The sequence below is a fragment of the Hypanus sabinus genome, chromosome 3, assembly GCF_030144855.1.
Source record: "Hypanus sabinus isolate sHypSab1 chromosome 3, sHypSab1.hap1, whole genome shotgun sequence".
Taxonomy (NCBI): domain Eukaryota; kingdom Metazoa; phylum Chordata; class Chondrichthyes; order Myliobatiformes; family Dasyatidae; genus Hypanus; species Hypanus sabinus.
In genome coordinates, this window is record NC_082708.1 from 26439932 (window position 1) to 26456478 (window position 16547).

Sequence of the window (16547 nt, forward strand, 5' to 3'; positions counted from 1 at the left end):
GCACAAGGAGGAAATCCACCTGGCCAGGGGAGAATGTGCAAACTCCTAGACAGCAGTGGGAATCGAACTCTGATCTTACTGCTGATGGAGTAGTATCATTACAACAACCATCATGCTACTGTGCTGCCCAGCTCTCAACAACTTGCACAGATTCCCAATGCACCCAATGAACAAAGGACAACACCTCACGAGATGAGGAAACGCTTAATTAGAACAGATCTTTGATATATTAATTCCAAAGTATGCTTGATTAATTTTTAACTAATTTGTTTCAGTGCTTCTTTGCTCATTAGGTTGATTCCCCAGACAAAGTGTTGGTTTCCATGGAACAGCGAAGCAGATTCTGTCCAAGCTCCCTGGAGATTAGCAAAGAACAAGGTGGCCTAATTGAAACATACAAGACCCTAAGAGATACCGACAGGATAGATGCTGAGAGGATGGTTCTTTATTATTAAATACTGAAAGACCTAGATAGAGCGGTTGCGAAGAGGATTTCTTACAGTGGAGGAGTCTAGAGGATCAGAGGGACACAGATTCAGAATGGAGGGACATCCACATAGAACAGAGATGAGGGTGAATTTCTTTAGCCAGAGGGTAGTGAATCTGTGAATTTAAAGCAAAGGTTGATAGGTTTTTAATTAATTAGTGCATCAAAGATTATGGGGAGAAGGGATAAGAATAGGATTGAGAGGGATAATAAATCAGCCATGATGCAACGGCAGAGCAGATTCATTGGGCTGAATGGCTGAATTCTGCTCCTATGTCTGATAGCTTCATGGTCTAGAAATAGACAGGATTAGCCTAAAAAAAGTCATTCATTTCATGAATGTGGTAGTTTCAACTCTGAGCGTCACTTTAAACTCTCTAGCCCTGGGTGTTGTAGCGACCAAGTCATTGAGTGAGTACAAGGCTGTTGGACTACTGGGGAGTGTATACCTTTGAGGAACGGGTGAGAAAGTTGCGATCAAGGTCATATTAGCTAGAACCTTCTTGAATGACTAGAAAATATAATTTGTCTAGCTTAATGTTGCACAGCAGAGATAATGGGAATTTCCTTGGATTTTAAGTAAATGTCGATGAAAATAACCATCATCTTAGATAAACTGTTTTTTGTTTTAAAGGGAATGGGAAGAACCAGAGGTTTTTGCAGACCTGGGTGACTTCTTCGAATTTATCTGCAAAACAGTTTAAATCTCCTTTTCTCATGTCTTTTTTTTCCCCTTTTCAAGGTGACTGAGGTCCTGTTGGAGCCAAAGATCCAGAGCTGTGCTCAAACTACGTTCTTCACGGACGGTGGGTTCTCGTTCTTCGGAACCTGCTGAACAGCCTGTGCTTTGGGATCTCCAGGAGCAGCTTGAAAGATGTGTGCCTTCGGGGGTGCAGCCCCGAGGACGACCCAGTTCACTGCTGATGTCACAGATCAAAGTGTCACGGGAGAACATCGATACATTAGGCGCTGTTGTCAGATGCCTCTGCACTCGAACAATCGCTCTCTCTCTCTTGACAGTGGAAGAGAATCTGCTGATTCTCGAGTAGGGAAAAACTCGAAATAAGTGATGCTGCAGATTGTAACATCGAAACAGTGGGTTGCTGGCCTCCCCTCTCACTGTAGCAGGAACAGCATCTTCCCCTCTCCCTCGTTAGTGAGAGAAAGGGCCTATTGAGATGTCCACTCTCGCTTCTTTTACACTTCATATATCTGAAGAAACTTTTGGTATCACCTTTAATATTATTGGCCTGCTTACTTTTGTATTCTACCTTCACCTTCTTAATAACTTTTTTAGTTACCTTTTGTTAATATTTGACTAACTTCCCACTATTTTTTCTCTATTATATGCGCTTTCTTTGGCTTTTATGTTGGTAGTTTTTGATGAACTATACATTATGGCCTCTGGGAGATTAGTATTGCTTGCACGGTGGGGGGGGGGGGCTGATGCTTTTTTTTTGCTGGAACAAGCTGGGGGAGTGTTGCTGCTTGTGCAAAGGAAGGGGGAGAAGGGCTTTGGGGTTCTAACATTTCTCTGTCATTCATTCTTTGGGGGTTTTTTCTTTGTTTCGCAGCTGTCTGCGAAGAACAATGATTTCAGGTTGTATACATTCTCTGACATTACACTGAACTGGTGAAATAAATTTTGCTGTATTCTCTGCAGACAGTTTGAAACTGAGCCCAAAATTACACACACACACACACACACCCTTCAATATTATGGATTTGGTGAGCCTGAAGGATGTTTCAATGATAATTCAATATATCATTTCATATTCACTGATGACAAATAAAGCAGCCATTTCCAGCTCACAGAACATTCCTGGTTCCTCACCAACTTACCCAGTGACAATTTGTAGGGGCTGATTAACCCATCAATCCATCTGCTTTTGGGGGGTGGGAGGAAACCACCCAGCTTCTGAAGCTGAGAAGTTGCAGCTTTACTGTCTGCACCGCTCCACTGCCAAAGTATTTGAAGATGCCTTCCAGCTTTTAAAACATTTGGGGGCTAGGTAATTTTTTCTAAATTTTTAATAACAATTATAGCTAGGATGGTGGAACTTAAACTGGTATTTCAGCAATAACAACTTTAGTTGGTATCAGATTATTTGCATAGTGTTTAAGTATGGGGTTGCTCTACCTTGTGGCAATTAATGGAAAGTCCATGCAACAGGTTCACCTGAAATACCAAATAGGGACAAATTCTACTTCCAGATCACAGCTGTATTCATATACTTCATATGACACAGAACAGTGCAGCACAGTACAGGGTCTTCGGCCAATATTGTGCTGACCAGTTTAACCTGGTCCAAGATAATCTAACGTTTCTCTTCCGCATAGCACTCTAGTTTTTTTTTCATCCATGTGCCTATCTAAGAGTCTCTTAAAAGTCCCTAATGTACCCACCTCTACAGTGCACTGCATACACTTAACACTTTCTGTATAAAAACCTATCACTGGCATCCCTCTATACTTCTCTCCGATCATCTTAAAATTATGCTTTCTTGCACTAGCCATTGCTGACCTGGGAAAATGTCTCTGGCTGCCCAGAGAAACATAGAAAAACTACAGCACAATACAGGCCCTTTGGCCCACAAAGTTGTGCCGAACATGTCCCTACCTTTGAAATTACTAGGCTTACCCAGAGCCCTCTAATTTTTTAAACTCCATGTACTTATCTAAAAGCCTCTTAAAGACTCTGTTGTAGCCGTTTCCACCACCATTGCCGGCAGCCCATCCCACGCACTCACCACTCTCTGAGTAAAAACCTTACCCCTGACATCTCCTCTGTATCCACTCCCCAGCACCTTAAACCTGTGTCCTCTTGTGGCAACCATTTCCACCCTGGGAAAAAGCCTCTGACTATCCACATGATCAATACCTCTCATCAGCTTGTACACCTCTATCAGGTCACTTCTCATCCACCATCGCGCCAAGGAGAAAAGGCTGAGTTCACTCAACCTGTTCTCATAAGGCATGCTCCCCGATCCAGGCAACATCCTTGTAAATCACCTCTGCACCCTTTCTATGGCTTCCACATCCTTACTGTAGTGAGGCGACCAGAACGGAGCTCAATACTCCAAGTGGGGTCTGACCAGGGTCCGACCAGGGTCCTATATAGCTGCAACATTACCTCTCGGCTCTTAAACTCAGTCCCATGATTGATGAAGGCCAATACAGCACACGCCTTCTTAACCACAGAGTCAACCTGCGCAGCTGCTTTGAGTGTCCTATGGACTTGGACCTCAAGATCCCTCTGATCCTCCACACTGCCAAGAGTCTTACCATTAATACTATATTCTGCCGTCATATTTGACCTACCAAAATAAACCACTTCACACTTCTCTGGGTTGAACTCCATCTGCCACTTCTCAGCCCAGTTTTGCATCCTATCAATATCCCACTGTAACCTTTGACAGCCCTCCACACTATCCACAACACTTACAACCTTTGTGTCATCAACAAACTTACTAACCCATTCCTCCACTTCCTCATCCAGGTCATTTATAAAAATCACGAAGAGTAAGGGTTCCAGAACAGATGCACAATATGACCTGTCTACAACCACTCTTTGCCTTCTGTGGGCAAGTCAGTTCTGGATCCACAAAGCAATGTCCCCTTGGATCCCATGCCTCCTTACTTTCTCAACAAGCCTTGCATGGGGCACCTTATCAAATGCCTTGCTGAAATCCACCAGCACTACATCTACTGCTCTTCCTTCATCAATGTGTTTAATCACATCCTCAAAAAATTTCAATCAAGCTCTTAAGGCACGACCTTCCCTTTACAAAGCCATGCTGACTATTCCTAATCATATTATACCTCTCCCAATGTTCATAAATCCTGCCTCTCAGGATCTTCTCCATCAACTTACCAACTACTGAGGTAAGACTCACTGGTCTATAATTTCCTGGGCTATCTCTACTCCCTTTCTTGAATAAAAGAACAACATCCGCAACCCTCCAATCCTCAGGAACCTCTCCTGTCCCCAATGATGATGCAGAGATCATTGCCAGAGGCTCAGCAATCTCTTCCGTCGCCTCCCACAGTAGTCTAGGGTACATTTCGTCTGATCCCGTCAACTTATCCAACTTGATGTTTTCCAAAAGCTCCAGCACATCCTCTTTCTTAATATCTGCATGCTCAAGCTTTTCAGTCTGCTGCAAATCATTACTACAATCACTAAGATCCTTTTGCATAGTGAATACTGAAGTAAAGTATTCATTAAGTACCTCTGCTATTTCCTCCAGTTCCATATACACTTTCTCACTGTCACACTTGATAGATCCTATTCTTTCACGTCTTATCCTCTTGTTCTTCATGTTTTTGTAGAATACCTTGGGGTTTTCCTTAATTCTGCCCGCAAAAGCCTTCTCATGGCCCCTTCTGGCTCTCCTAATTTCCTTCTTAAGCTCCTTCCTAGCAGCCTTATAATCTTCTAGATCTCTAACATTATCTAGCTCTCTGAACCTTTTGTAAGCTTTTCTTTTCTTCTTGACTAGATTAACTACAGCATTTGTACACCACAGTTCCTGTACACTACCATAACTTTCCTGTCTCATTGGAATGTACCCATACAGAACTCTACACAAATATCCCCTGAATATTTGCCACATTTTTTCCGTACTTTTCCGAGAACATCTGTTTCCAATTTAAGCCGCCAATTTCCTGCCTGATAGCTTCGTAATTCCCCTTACTCCAATTAAACGCTTTTCTAACTTGTCTGTTCCTGTCCCTCTCCAATGCTATTGTAAAGGAGGTAGAATTATGATCACTATCTACAAAATGCTCTCAAACTGAGAGATCTGACACCTGATCATCTACTACACCTCCATTAAGTGATCTCTCATTCTCCTTCGCTCCAAAGAGAAAAGCCCGACTGTGCTCAACCTTTCCTCATAAGACTTAGAACAATATTGTATGCCTCAATGGGATGACCAGTGAAGTCTCACACCATGGCCTGGTTCAATGACATAATGTTTCTGTGATTCTGTTTAATTCATCTTGAGGGATCAAAAGACTTAAAAAGCATGGCTACCATCAATGATAATTCAATGAAAGCTGCAGGTTTCACCTGCCTCCATGTTCCCAATGCACCCCTCCATCTCCCACTCCTCATGTGGTTTCACCTGCTTCTGTGTGCCAAATGCACCCCTCCCTCTCCCACTCCCACATGGTTCCATCTGCTTCCATGTTTCAAATGCAACTCTCCCTCTCCCACTGCCCACATCTCTCCACCTGTCTCCGTGTCCCAAATGCACCCCTCCCTCTCCCACTCCCCTACCTGGCTCCATCTGCTCATCATCTTTCACACCCATTTAGCCCATCAAGTGCTTTATCGTTCCCTACCTCATCTTATGCCACATCATCACACACTCCATGTATCCTTTAATAAACTTTCCTCAGAAACAAATCAGTTCCTGTTTCAAACAATGGTTTACTTCAGAGAATAGCTCTTTGTGATCACGCTTTGTATCAGTTTTGTCAGAGACTTATCTCAGTTCCTTGAATGAACTGTGCAACTTTTTTGCTGAATAATCGTTATTACTTACTGCTAAGTTTATCTGCCTTGAACTCAATTTATGTTATCTATTTTTTTTCACATGGCTTCTTAGAAATAACAAATCTGAATGCAGCAGCAGTTGACCAGATTTGAACTAATCAGACTCTTTGTGGAATGGTGTGCTTTAACGGAAATTTGCATAAGCAGAGAATTCAGTGATTTGCATCACGATAAGAACTCGTTAGTGAAAAAAAATGATTATACAGTAATTTCTTCTGAAGTGTTGATTATATAGGTGATTTCCTGGATTTTCAGTGATTTTAGATTTCCAAATTCCCCAAAGTAAATCAATTGTAAATCTGACCAGAAATTAACTAGAAAGTTAATATTCCCACATTAATACCTTCTTCACAATATCCATCTTGCAAAACTTCAACACAGTTCTCTGGAAGAAAGGAAATCAGTTTATCTAATGAATGAATAATGGCAGTGTTATAATTTGTACACATTCGGAGAGCCTTACCAATCAACCATGAGACCAAAAGTCATTTTTATTGGCGAGTGAGCAAGCTGGGCACTCTGGATATTCTGTTCAATAAAAACTGAAAGAAAGATCGGGTCAATACAAGCAAGCCTTTTCCACTGAGGGTAGGTGAGACCACACCTAGAGGTCATGGGATAAGGGTGAAAGATGAAATGTTTAAGGGGAACATGAATGGGAACTTCTCAATCAGAGAATGGCAATATCTGCCAGCAGAGGTGGCAAGTACAGGTTTGATCTCAACATTTAAGAGAAATTTGGGTAGGTATATGAACTGGGGGGAGATTGATGGGTCTAGGTGGATTAATTGTTCAGCATGGGCTAGACGGGCCTGTTTCTGTGCTGTAATATTTTATGACACTATGATTCGAAACAGACCAGTGCAAGCTCAGAGGAGTTACAGATCTGAGACAGACCATTCAGTCTATCTGCTCCATGCTGGATTTCCATAAGCCTCCTTCACCACTTTCCACTGTAAAATATCTTATTTCCTCCTACTCCTTTCTCCCTCATCTGGCTTGCCATCAGTACATCCAGAATACTCACCTTAACCACTTTGTAAGTGGTGAAATCCACTCCTCCCCCATGCCAAACGTCCATGACCACACCCCCAATCCCAGAGACAGTGAGCTGCACTGGGGGTATCAATTGTCACCCTAGGGGAACATGTAAAACAAACTCGCTGACTGGGCTGCCTGATAACTCTCCTGGACTGGGTGTTACTTCACTAGTCAGCCATCTGATAGTTGAAAACTAGCCCTTCATTACCATAATAATGCAATACTGCCTTTGTCAATGGACACGAGTGACAAAAACTAGTCAGATTTTAATAGCAGTTTAGAGTTTGTACATAATGTAGTAGATTTTCAATTCAATCACTTAACCCTGAGTTACACCAGATTAATCTCTCACGGGTTATAATGACTGTACAATTTCCCCTTTCCATTGAAACCACACAAAAATTTTCGAACACATTGGTACAAAAGACAGCTGACACCCTCCAACTTGTGAAAGAGAGAGATAAACAAATCCCAAGGATCATTCAGACTTTTACAAAAATTGCCAAAATCCACAGCTGTGAGTTTGCACCTCTTCAATGGGAAAAAATAGCTGGAAGCTCAGTGTTTTAAAGTGTCTTTTCTTCTTCTTAGTTGGCTTCCCACCATTGAGATGACTTGTTTGCAGTCTGGTTTTGGAATTAGAATTGGAATTGGTTTCTTATTTTCACATACACACAGAGGGCATTCTATTAGGTACCTCCTCTACCTTCATACGTTCATGATCTTCTACAGGTGTAGCTCATCCATTTCAAATTTCAAAGTGTTGTGCAGTAAATAATCTTCTGCATACCACTGTTATAACACATGGTTATTTGAGTTACAGTCGACTTCCTATAAGCCAGAACCAGTCTGGCCATCGACTTTTCTCATTAACAAAGTGATATTGCCCACAGAACTCCCACTTACTGGAAGTTTGTGTTGTTTCCCACACCATTCTCTGTAAGTGCTAGAAACTGTTATGCATGAAAGTCCCAGGAGACCAACAATTTCTGAGATACTCAAACCACCCCATATGGAATCAACAATCATTCCATGCCGAAGACATTTAGATCACACAAAGTTCTTCCCCATTCTGCTGTTTGGTCTGAACAACAGCTGAACCTCATGACCATGTCTGCATGCTTCTATGCATCCAGTTGCTGCCACATGATCGGCATAAATGAGCAGGTGCACCTAATAAAGTGGCCACAAAGTGTACATTGAGACAGTGAAAATCTTAGTTTTGCATGATCATTTCAAAACATAAATACATTGAAGTACAAGATAAAGGCAATAACAGAAGGCAGTGTTACAGTTACAGAGAAAGTTCAATGCAAGCAGTCAACAAGATGCAAGGGCTATGACAAGTTAGATTGCGAGGTTAAGTGTTAAATAATGTACAAGTGGGTGTTCACAAAACTTATAACAGTGGGAAGGAAACTGTCCCTGAGGTTTCTGAGACTGATGGTGCACGTTCACAATTTCAGCCTGATTTGGGGGGGGGGGGGGGAGGAGAAGAGAGAAAAGAATGTCAGGGTGGGAGGGGTGTTTGATTTTGTGTGCTCTGAGGCGACATATGGGGCCAATGGAGGGACTGCAGAATAATGGGATAGGCAGCTGGGTAGTTTGTTACACGATGGATTTGTTCTGTGTGTGTTCTCAATGCTGTCCCGAATACTGCATCTTCGCTTCAACTGCATTCCCAGGAGGCAGTAGGGAGGTTGTATTTTTCCAGGCAAGCCTTGAGCATAAGTTTGAACCTTTTTCTCTGCCTGTCATTTCCCATGACAGTGCTCAGAAGAGAAAGCTTGAGTTGGGTGTCTGAAGTTGAGCATAAGAATAACATTACCTGCCCAATAATGTCGACCTGGGAAAGGAAATGTTGCCTCACCTTATCCTTGTGAAGTTCAAAGTAAATTCATCATCAAAGCACATCTACATCACCATATACTGCTCTGAGATTCACTTTAATGCAGGCATTCACAGTGGGACAAAGAAATACAATAGAATCAATGAAAGACTAGACACAAAGATAGACAAACAACTAATGTGCAAAAGATGATAAACTGGAAAAACAAAAAAAAACAAGTAATAATAATAAATGAATTAAGTAAATGAGCAATACTGAGAACATGAATTGTAGAGTCCTTCAAAGAGAGTCCACAGGATGTGGAATCAGTTGAGTTGAACTGAGTGAAGTTATCCATGTTGCTGCAGGACCCTGATGTTTGAAGGGTAATAACTGTTCCTGAACCTTTTGATGTGAGGTCCTAAGGCTGCCATACCCCCCTCCCAATGGCAGCAGAGTGAAAAGAGCAAGTCCTGGATGATGGGGGTCCTTGTGATGCATCTTGCTTTCTTGTGGCAGGGGTCCTTGGTCATCTGTGCAGAGGGCTTCATTTGTGATGGACTCCACTGGTGTTAAAGGGTTAAAGGGTTTTGCACATAGTATCTCCATCTGAACCAACAATTTCATTCATTAATGAACCATTTTCCATTTAACCAACCAAACATTGGTTAAGGATATTAAATGGAAATATCTATATGCAGGAGTCAAGACAATATTTTTAAAAGATGCAGCTCAGTAATAAGCACTTCCGACCCAGTAAGGCCAAGCCCCACTGATTACACCCATGTGACCAATTAACCCGTCTATCTTTGATTAACTTAACTTGTCGTATGTACATTGAAACATCAATATGTATAGTGAAATGCATCATTTTGCATTATCGACCAATACAGTCCAAGGCAACCCGCAGGAGTGGCCACATTTCCAATGCCAACATCGCAGATCCAGAACTTCCTAGTCTTGACCAGTATGTCTTTGGAATGGGGGAGGACACCTGAGCACCCATAGGAAAACCACATGGTCATGGGGAGAGCATATTAATTCCTTACAGTCAGTCATCGAATTGAATCTTGGTCGCTAACTCTGTAACAGCATAACACAGACTACTAAACTACTGTGCCGTCCCTTCAATGCCAAAACTTAGGAATTTTATGGAGAAAGGAAGTGAAAGAAAACTTGGATCCATCTGGAATAAACCAGTAAGCAGTGGTAATAAAATGGGAGGCAGCAAGGATAAAGTTCAGACAGGAAGTTAGGTGCAGCTTTTGCAAATGGGAATCAATGCTAACAAGTATGAGGTGATGCATTTTGGATTGGAAAGTCAAATGGGAGCAGGACACATACTGTAAGTGGTAGGCTGCTAAGGAATGTAGATGCACAGAGACCTAGGGCTCCAATCCCATAGTTCCCTGAAAGAGGCAACACAGGTTGATAGGGTAATGGGGAAAAAAAAGCCAACAGATTGCCTGCCTTTGTAACTCAGGCAGAGAATATCCTAGCTGGAGTATTGTGTTACAAGGCACAGGAGCACAAATGGGCCATGGAGCCTGCTCCAGCATTCCATCACGCCTGAATTATTGACCTTCTCATCCCCATTCTCCTGCCTTCTCTCTATAACCTTTGACATTCTTATCAATCAAAATCCTCCACTTTAAAAATTCCTAATGACTTGGCCTGCACATCTGTTTGTGGCACTGAATTCCGCAGATTCACTACTTTCTGAATAAAGAAACTCCTCCTCATCTCTGTTCTAAATGGATGTCCCTCTGTTCTGAGGCTGTGCCTTCTGGTCCCAGACTCCCACTATAGGGAACAATCCCTCCACATCCACTCTACCTAGACTTTTCAATATTTGATAACTTTCAAGACCAATATCACAACTTTACATAACACTGGTTAGTCCACCCTTGGAGAGATATGAGCAGCTCTGGTTGCTGTACTCTCGAAAGGACGTGGTTTTGTTGAACAGAGTTCATTCACCAGGACATCGGCTGGACAGGAGCACATCAGTTATGGGGAGAGATTGGACAGACTGGGCTTGTTTACTCTGGAATGAAGGTGCTTAAGGGGTGACTCGATAGAAATATTTAAGATTGAGAAGTAAATAGAAGGTAGATAGTCAAAATCTTTTCTCCCCCCTATAGTATAAGTACAAAAATAAGAGGACAGAGGTCTAGGTCAGGAGAAAGGAGTTTCAAGGGGTTCTAAGGGGTATGATTTTTATTTTTACCTATGAGTATGGGGCACTTAAACAGGCTCTTAAACAAAGCATGGGAAGAAATGGGAATATGGGACAAGGTCAGCAAATGGGATTGGTGTAGATGAGCAAAGTGTTTAGTACGGACTGAGAGAGGGTTCAGTTTCTGTGCTGTATGAGTAACATTGAGTTACATCCACCAACAATGCCAGGGAGAACTAAAATTCAAATCTGACACCAACTACCCAGGAGACCAACAAGTATAGATTAATTGATCAAAATGTCACGAAATTGAATTAAATTGGATCTGAAAGACAGATGAAGGATTCAGCCATCTGTCTGGGAAGCCAGCAGGCATCTTTTCAGCTCCAGGTGTGGAAATGAAAAACATCTTTTCTCAGTGGAAGATCCTCACATACAACGGTGTAAAGAGAAATGGTGCTTTCTTCATTCATTTCTAGCACCACATGACTGTGAGAAAGACATCCTACATTCAAATATGTTTCCTTGCTACAGTTTAGAAAGCTCTGTCAATGCACCCTTGAGTTCTTCCAAGTGCTGGAGGTGAACACTATTCATTGGAAGCTACCTCTGCCTCCCAGTTTGAAGATCAGCTTTATTAGTCACGTGTACATTGAAGCATACAGTGAAATGCATCGCTTACGTCAGTGATGTGCTGGTAGCCGCCCGCAGGTATTGCCACACTTCCAGCAGCAGTATAGCAAGCCCACAACTTACTAAGCCTAATTCATATGTTTTTGGAATGCTGAAGGAAACCGGAGCACCCGGAGAAGACCCACGCGGGCACAGGGGAACGCACAAACGCACAAATTGAACTCCAATCTTACAACTGGTGCTGTAAAGCACTGCGCTAACTTCTATGGAACTATGCCGCCCCCTTCAGTGCAAAATGACAAGACAAATAGAGTCAAAGTGGCATTACCATTGATAGGAGTCAATATACTTGAGGGATGACCATCTCCTACAGTCCAAAGCTTTTCAAGTCAGGAATGTGACAGCATACTCTCTGCTTCACTTGAGTGCATTTGCAACCACATAAAGAACTCAGCAACAACCATTATGGAGCAAACCACTTAATTACTACCACACCCTTCCCCATAAACATTTTTTCCTTCCACCATTAGTCACTGTGTTCCCTCTCCAACATACCACTGCAATTGCCTGTTTAGGCTGGGCTGAGAGGACATTCCGAGCACTCCCCTCTTGCCACAGAGGACAAGGGCAGAGGCACTTGGTTTTCACACGCCTCCTTCTGAGTCACATGTCATCCTAGGTTGGATATAGCAGGCCTTTCATTGTTGCTGTGTTCTGGGGAAGACGGTACAAAAATCTCTGTGTGGACATCTTCAGCAGAAGGCAATTCAGAAAGACAGCGCTAAAGCATTTTTATGTCAGATGTAGGTTTACAGAGCTCCCTAATGAATGGAAATGTCCTAGGTTTCCCCAATTGTAAGGACTAATGATAACTAAGTTACATTGTTCTCTACTTGTACATTTTCAGGAGAAACATGCAGGGAGGCACTCTCCCCAGGGAAACCGACAGACAAGGCCGCACATGGGGACAGCTAATAGAGCTGCCCCCTCACAATGCCAGGGACCCAGATTTGACTCTGGTGACACCTCCGTAGAGTTTACAATTTCTCCTCAGGTTTCCTCTCACATTTCAAAGCCTAATTTAAACCTGGCCTAATCAAGAGACAATTTACGATGACTAATTAACCTACCAACCAGTACATCTTTGGACTGTAGGAGGAAACTGGAGGAAACCCACGTGGGCATGGGGAGAACATACAAGCTCTTTACAGACAGCGATAGGAAATGATCCCGGGTCGCTGTAAATCGTTGTGCAAACTGCTATGCTACCGAGCCGCTGGCAGGAGGAGGCTACTCACTCCACTGTGTCTGTGACATCTCTGTTAAAGAGCTACCTGGCTAGTTCTAGTCCCTTGCTCCTTCTGCACAGCCCTAATATTTATTTTTCTCTGTTTACATCCGTTTCCCTTCAAAAACTTAACCATAAATCTGCTTTCCAATTCCATTTCAGGTGTGGATTCAAGATCAAACCACACAGGCTAATAATAGACCATTCCTGTCTCTCCAGCTCTCCAAGGTCTTCAGTCGTTGACCCTGGTGAAAATTAAAACCATTTTTCTTTAGTTATTTAATTGAGACCCGACAGTTTTGAATATATCTGTCGATCAATTCTGTTTTCAGAACTCTATCAGCTTCTCTGATCTCCCAATCCAACAGAAATCTTTCATCTTTTGTATGTATATTTCTAATAAATCTCCATCTTCTGTACAAAGGTGGAGTGAATGTCTTAAGTTGTAATGCAGGGCTGATCACATCCATTGTGGATCTCTGGAGAAATAAAGCACAAGTGAAGTCAGTTTCTCCAAAGAGCTGTTGCCATCTGGTCTACCATGACCTGCTTGAACAGTTAACAGCTCAAAATACATAACCCCTGGTAAAGTACAACTGACTACATGTAGCCATTCCTATCTCAATAATTATGGCCAATAACCAACTCTCCATTCACGCTCCCATGATACCACCTACCTAAATTCTGAAAATTCCAGAGTAGAAATCTGTATTTGGTTCTCAGCACCAAACCTGGAAGTGTTTCACCTACCTCAGAGAAAGGTGGTGCTGATACAACTTGCAAAAGCTGGGTATTATTCACAAAAATAAACTTTACTTTTACATTAAAACATGCTGGCAGAACTCAGCAGGCCAAACAGCATCTATGGGAGGAGGTAGTGACGACATTTCCAGCTGAAACCCTTTATCAGGAGTGAAGTAACATGGGATGGTAGAGAGGGGATAAGAAGTGGGGGGAGGGATGAAGTAGAAAGCTGGGAAGTGATAGGCTGAAGGGAAATGGGCTAGGGGGAAGGTGGAGAATTATGGGAAATAAAAGAGAAAGAAAGGTAGGGCTGGGGGGAGATTATAGTGAGGGGGAAAAAGAGAGAGAAAGAGAACCAGACTAAAAATATAGACAGGGATGGGGTAAGGGGGGCAGGGGTATTAACCGAGGTCTGTGAGTTGAATGTTCATGCCGGTGAGTTGATACCCCTGCCCCCTCACTTACCCCCATCCCTATCTATAATTTTAGTCTGGTTCTCTTTCTCTCTCTTTTCCCCCCTCACTATAATCTCCCCTCAGCCCTACCTTTCTTTCTCTTTTACTTCCCATAATTCTCCACCTTCCCCCTAGCCCATTTCCCTCCAGCCTATCACATCCCAGCTCTCTACTTCATCCCTCCCCCCACTTCTTATCCCCCCTCGACCATCCCATGTTACCCTTCCTGATGAAGGGTTTCGGCCCGAAACGTCGTCACTACCTCCTCCCATAGATGCTGTCTGGCCTGCTGAGTTCTGCCAGCATTTTGTGTTTTTATTTATTTCCAGCATCTGCAGATTCACTCGTGTTGTTTACTTTTACATTTCTGACCAAATAATGCACAAAGTACTAGAACAGCACAGACAAGATGCTGGAGGAACTCAGCAGGCCAGGCAGCATCAGTGGAGAAGAGTAAACACCCAACATTTTGAGCCAAGACTCTTCATTGAGATTGAAGACTGGAGAGTCTCGGCCCAAAATGGCAACTGTTTGTTCCTCACCATAGATACTTCATGCCCCTGCTGAGTTCCCCCAGCATTTTGTGCGCGTTGTTTTGGACTTCCAGCATCTGCAGAATATCATGTGTTTATGTTGAAGTACTAGTGTGTCATGAACGAGCCTATACTATGTTGCTGGGGCCTCAGTGATTTCTAAGTTAGTGGCTGGGTGACTGTAGCTATTTGTACAATCTGGTTCCTTCTCCTTTTCGTGCCAAGTAACAGACTAAGGAAGCAACAGACTCCCCGCTGTCTGTCAGCACCTCACTGCTGACACTGTTTCTGCTTGTGCTGTGGCTCAGTTTGGAGTACGCTTGCCTCTTAGTCACAAAGTCCCCCCGCAGAGACACCAGCAGCAAACTTCAGAAAGTGAACTACATTAATGGGCGGTCATACAAATATCAAACTTGAGCACTGCAGGTGAATAAACAATATCTCATAGCATCGTTTTCTAAGAAGAACAGCAGTTTGATGTCCTGGGAAATACTCATCCTTGACCAAAGCCTGAAGACACCAGACCTGTACTGTACTGGTATGTAGGAGCTCACATGTGAAAGTTTGCTGTCACAGGACATCTGAACTTAAAAAATCTAATTCTTGTGGTTACACTGTTAGCTAGCTGTTGCAAAAACCAATGAACAAGCAAAACAAGAAATGAAACCAAGGTTAAACACAGCCATCTATTTCGGGGAATTAAGTTGTTTACATTAGGACAATTTCAAAAATCTCCCTCACGCCAATTTCATGAGAGATGCTCTGTAATTACTTCTCTCTATTAAAGTGCATATACACTCGCACACACCACAGGTACTCCCCTTCCATGATAAGTACTCAAAGTGTAGAATTGTTATGGTTATACATGAAAACAGGCGCAGTATAGAAACACACACAAAAAAAATGGAAGAACTCAGCAAGTCAGGCAGCACCAATCGAGGGGACTAAACAGTCTGGAAGGAAATAATTTGTAATTGTTTTAAGTTAAGACTCTTCACCAGGACTGATGAGGGGTCTCGGCCTGAAACATCGACTGCTTATTCCCCTCCATAGGTGCTGCCTGACCTGCTGAATTCTTCCAGCATTTTGAGTACGTTGCCCTAGTTTTCTTGCACCTCCAGAGTCCTTTGTGTTAATGGGGCAGATGATAATAAATGTGTTAGTTACCAGGTGGTGTGTGTTCCTACGTAAAACAGCCTCACTCTCCACCCTTTTCATGCGTTTTCATTTTGTTCAGGTAACTAAAAGCTGACACTTCAAGTCCCAACTGAATTATAATCAGTCCTGATACACAGGAATTGCAGCAGACAATTTTGTGTTCGGCAAAGTTCCTAAACATAGCAACACATGAATGAGCAGGTAATCTGTTACACTGACGTTGTTTGAAGGATAAGTGTTGGTCAACATATCAGGGAGAGCCCATATGCTCTCCCTCAGATAACATATGCCTATCTTTTCTGTCCATCTGAATGGACGGAGGGGTGCCTGGTTTAAAGTCCAGCAAGTTGACACCAGCCAATTCAGCATTCTCACTTTACAGCAGTGAAGTCCCTGCATACGTTATGGGTTCATGGTTTCATGAGGCGACCATTTACAGTGGATGAAGCATAGCCCAGATGGGGCAAACGAAGAGAAGTTGTCCTTGTTAATGAAAGTTAACAGCACATCTGTAACTCGTTAATGCCACATGGAAGAAACTATGTGGGAGGGAAGGGTTAGACTGATTCTGGAGTAATTAAAAGTTCAGCACAACTTTGTGGGCTGAATGGTCTACACAGTGCTATATTCTAATATTT

The 16547-nt window shown here is 42.7% G+C and overlaps 1 protein-coding gene across 8 annotated transcripts in view; it reads right to left on the reverse strand.

The window, feature by feature from the left end:
* LOC132391118 (CRACD-like protein) overlaps positions 1 to 16547 on the reverse strand; it is a 205193-nt gene that overhangs the window by 16256 nt on the left and 172390 nt on the right. For 7 of the 8 annotated variants that reach the window (XM_059963912.1, XM_059963910.1, XM_059963913.1 and 4 more), the window contains one exon: positions 6394 to 6435. The exons of the other annotated variant lie outside the window; for it this stretch is intronic. In XM_059963912.1, the coding sequence (XP_059819895.1) occupies positions 6394 to 6435 (42 nt within the window). The remainder of the gene's footprint in view (positions 1 to 6393; positions 6436 to 16547) is intronic. 8 annotated transcript variants of the gene reach the window in all.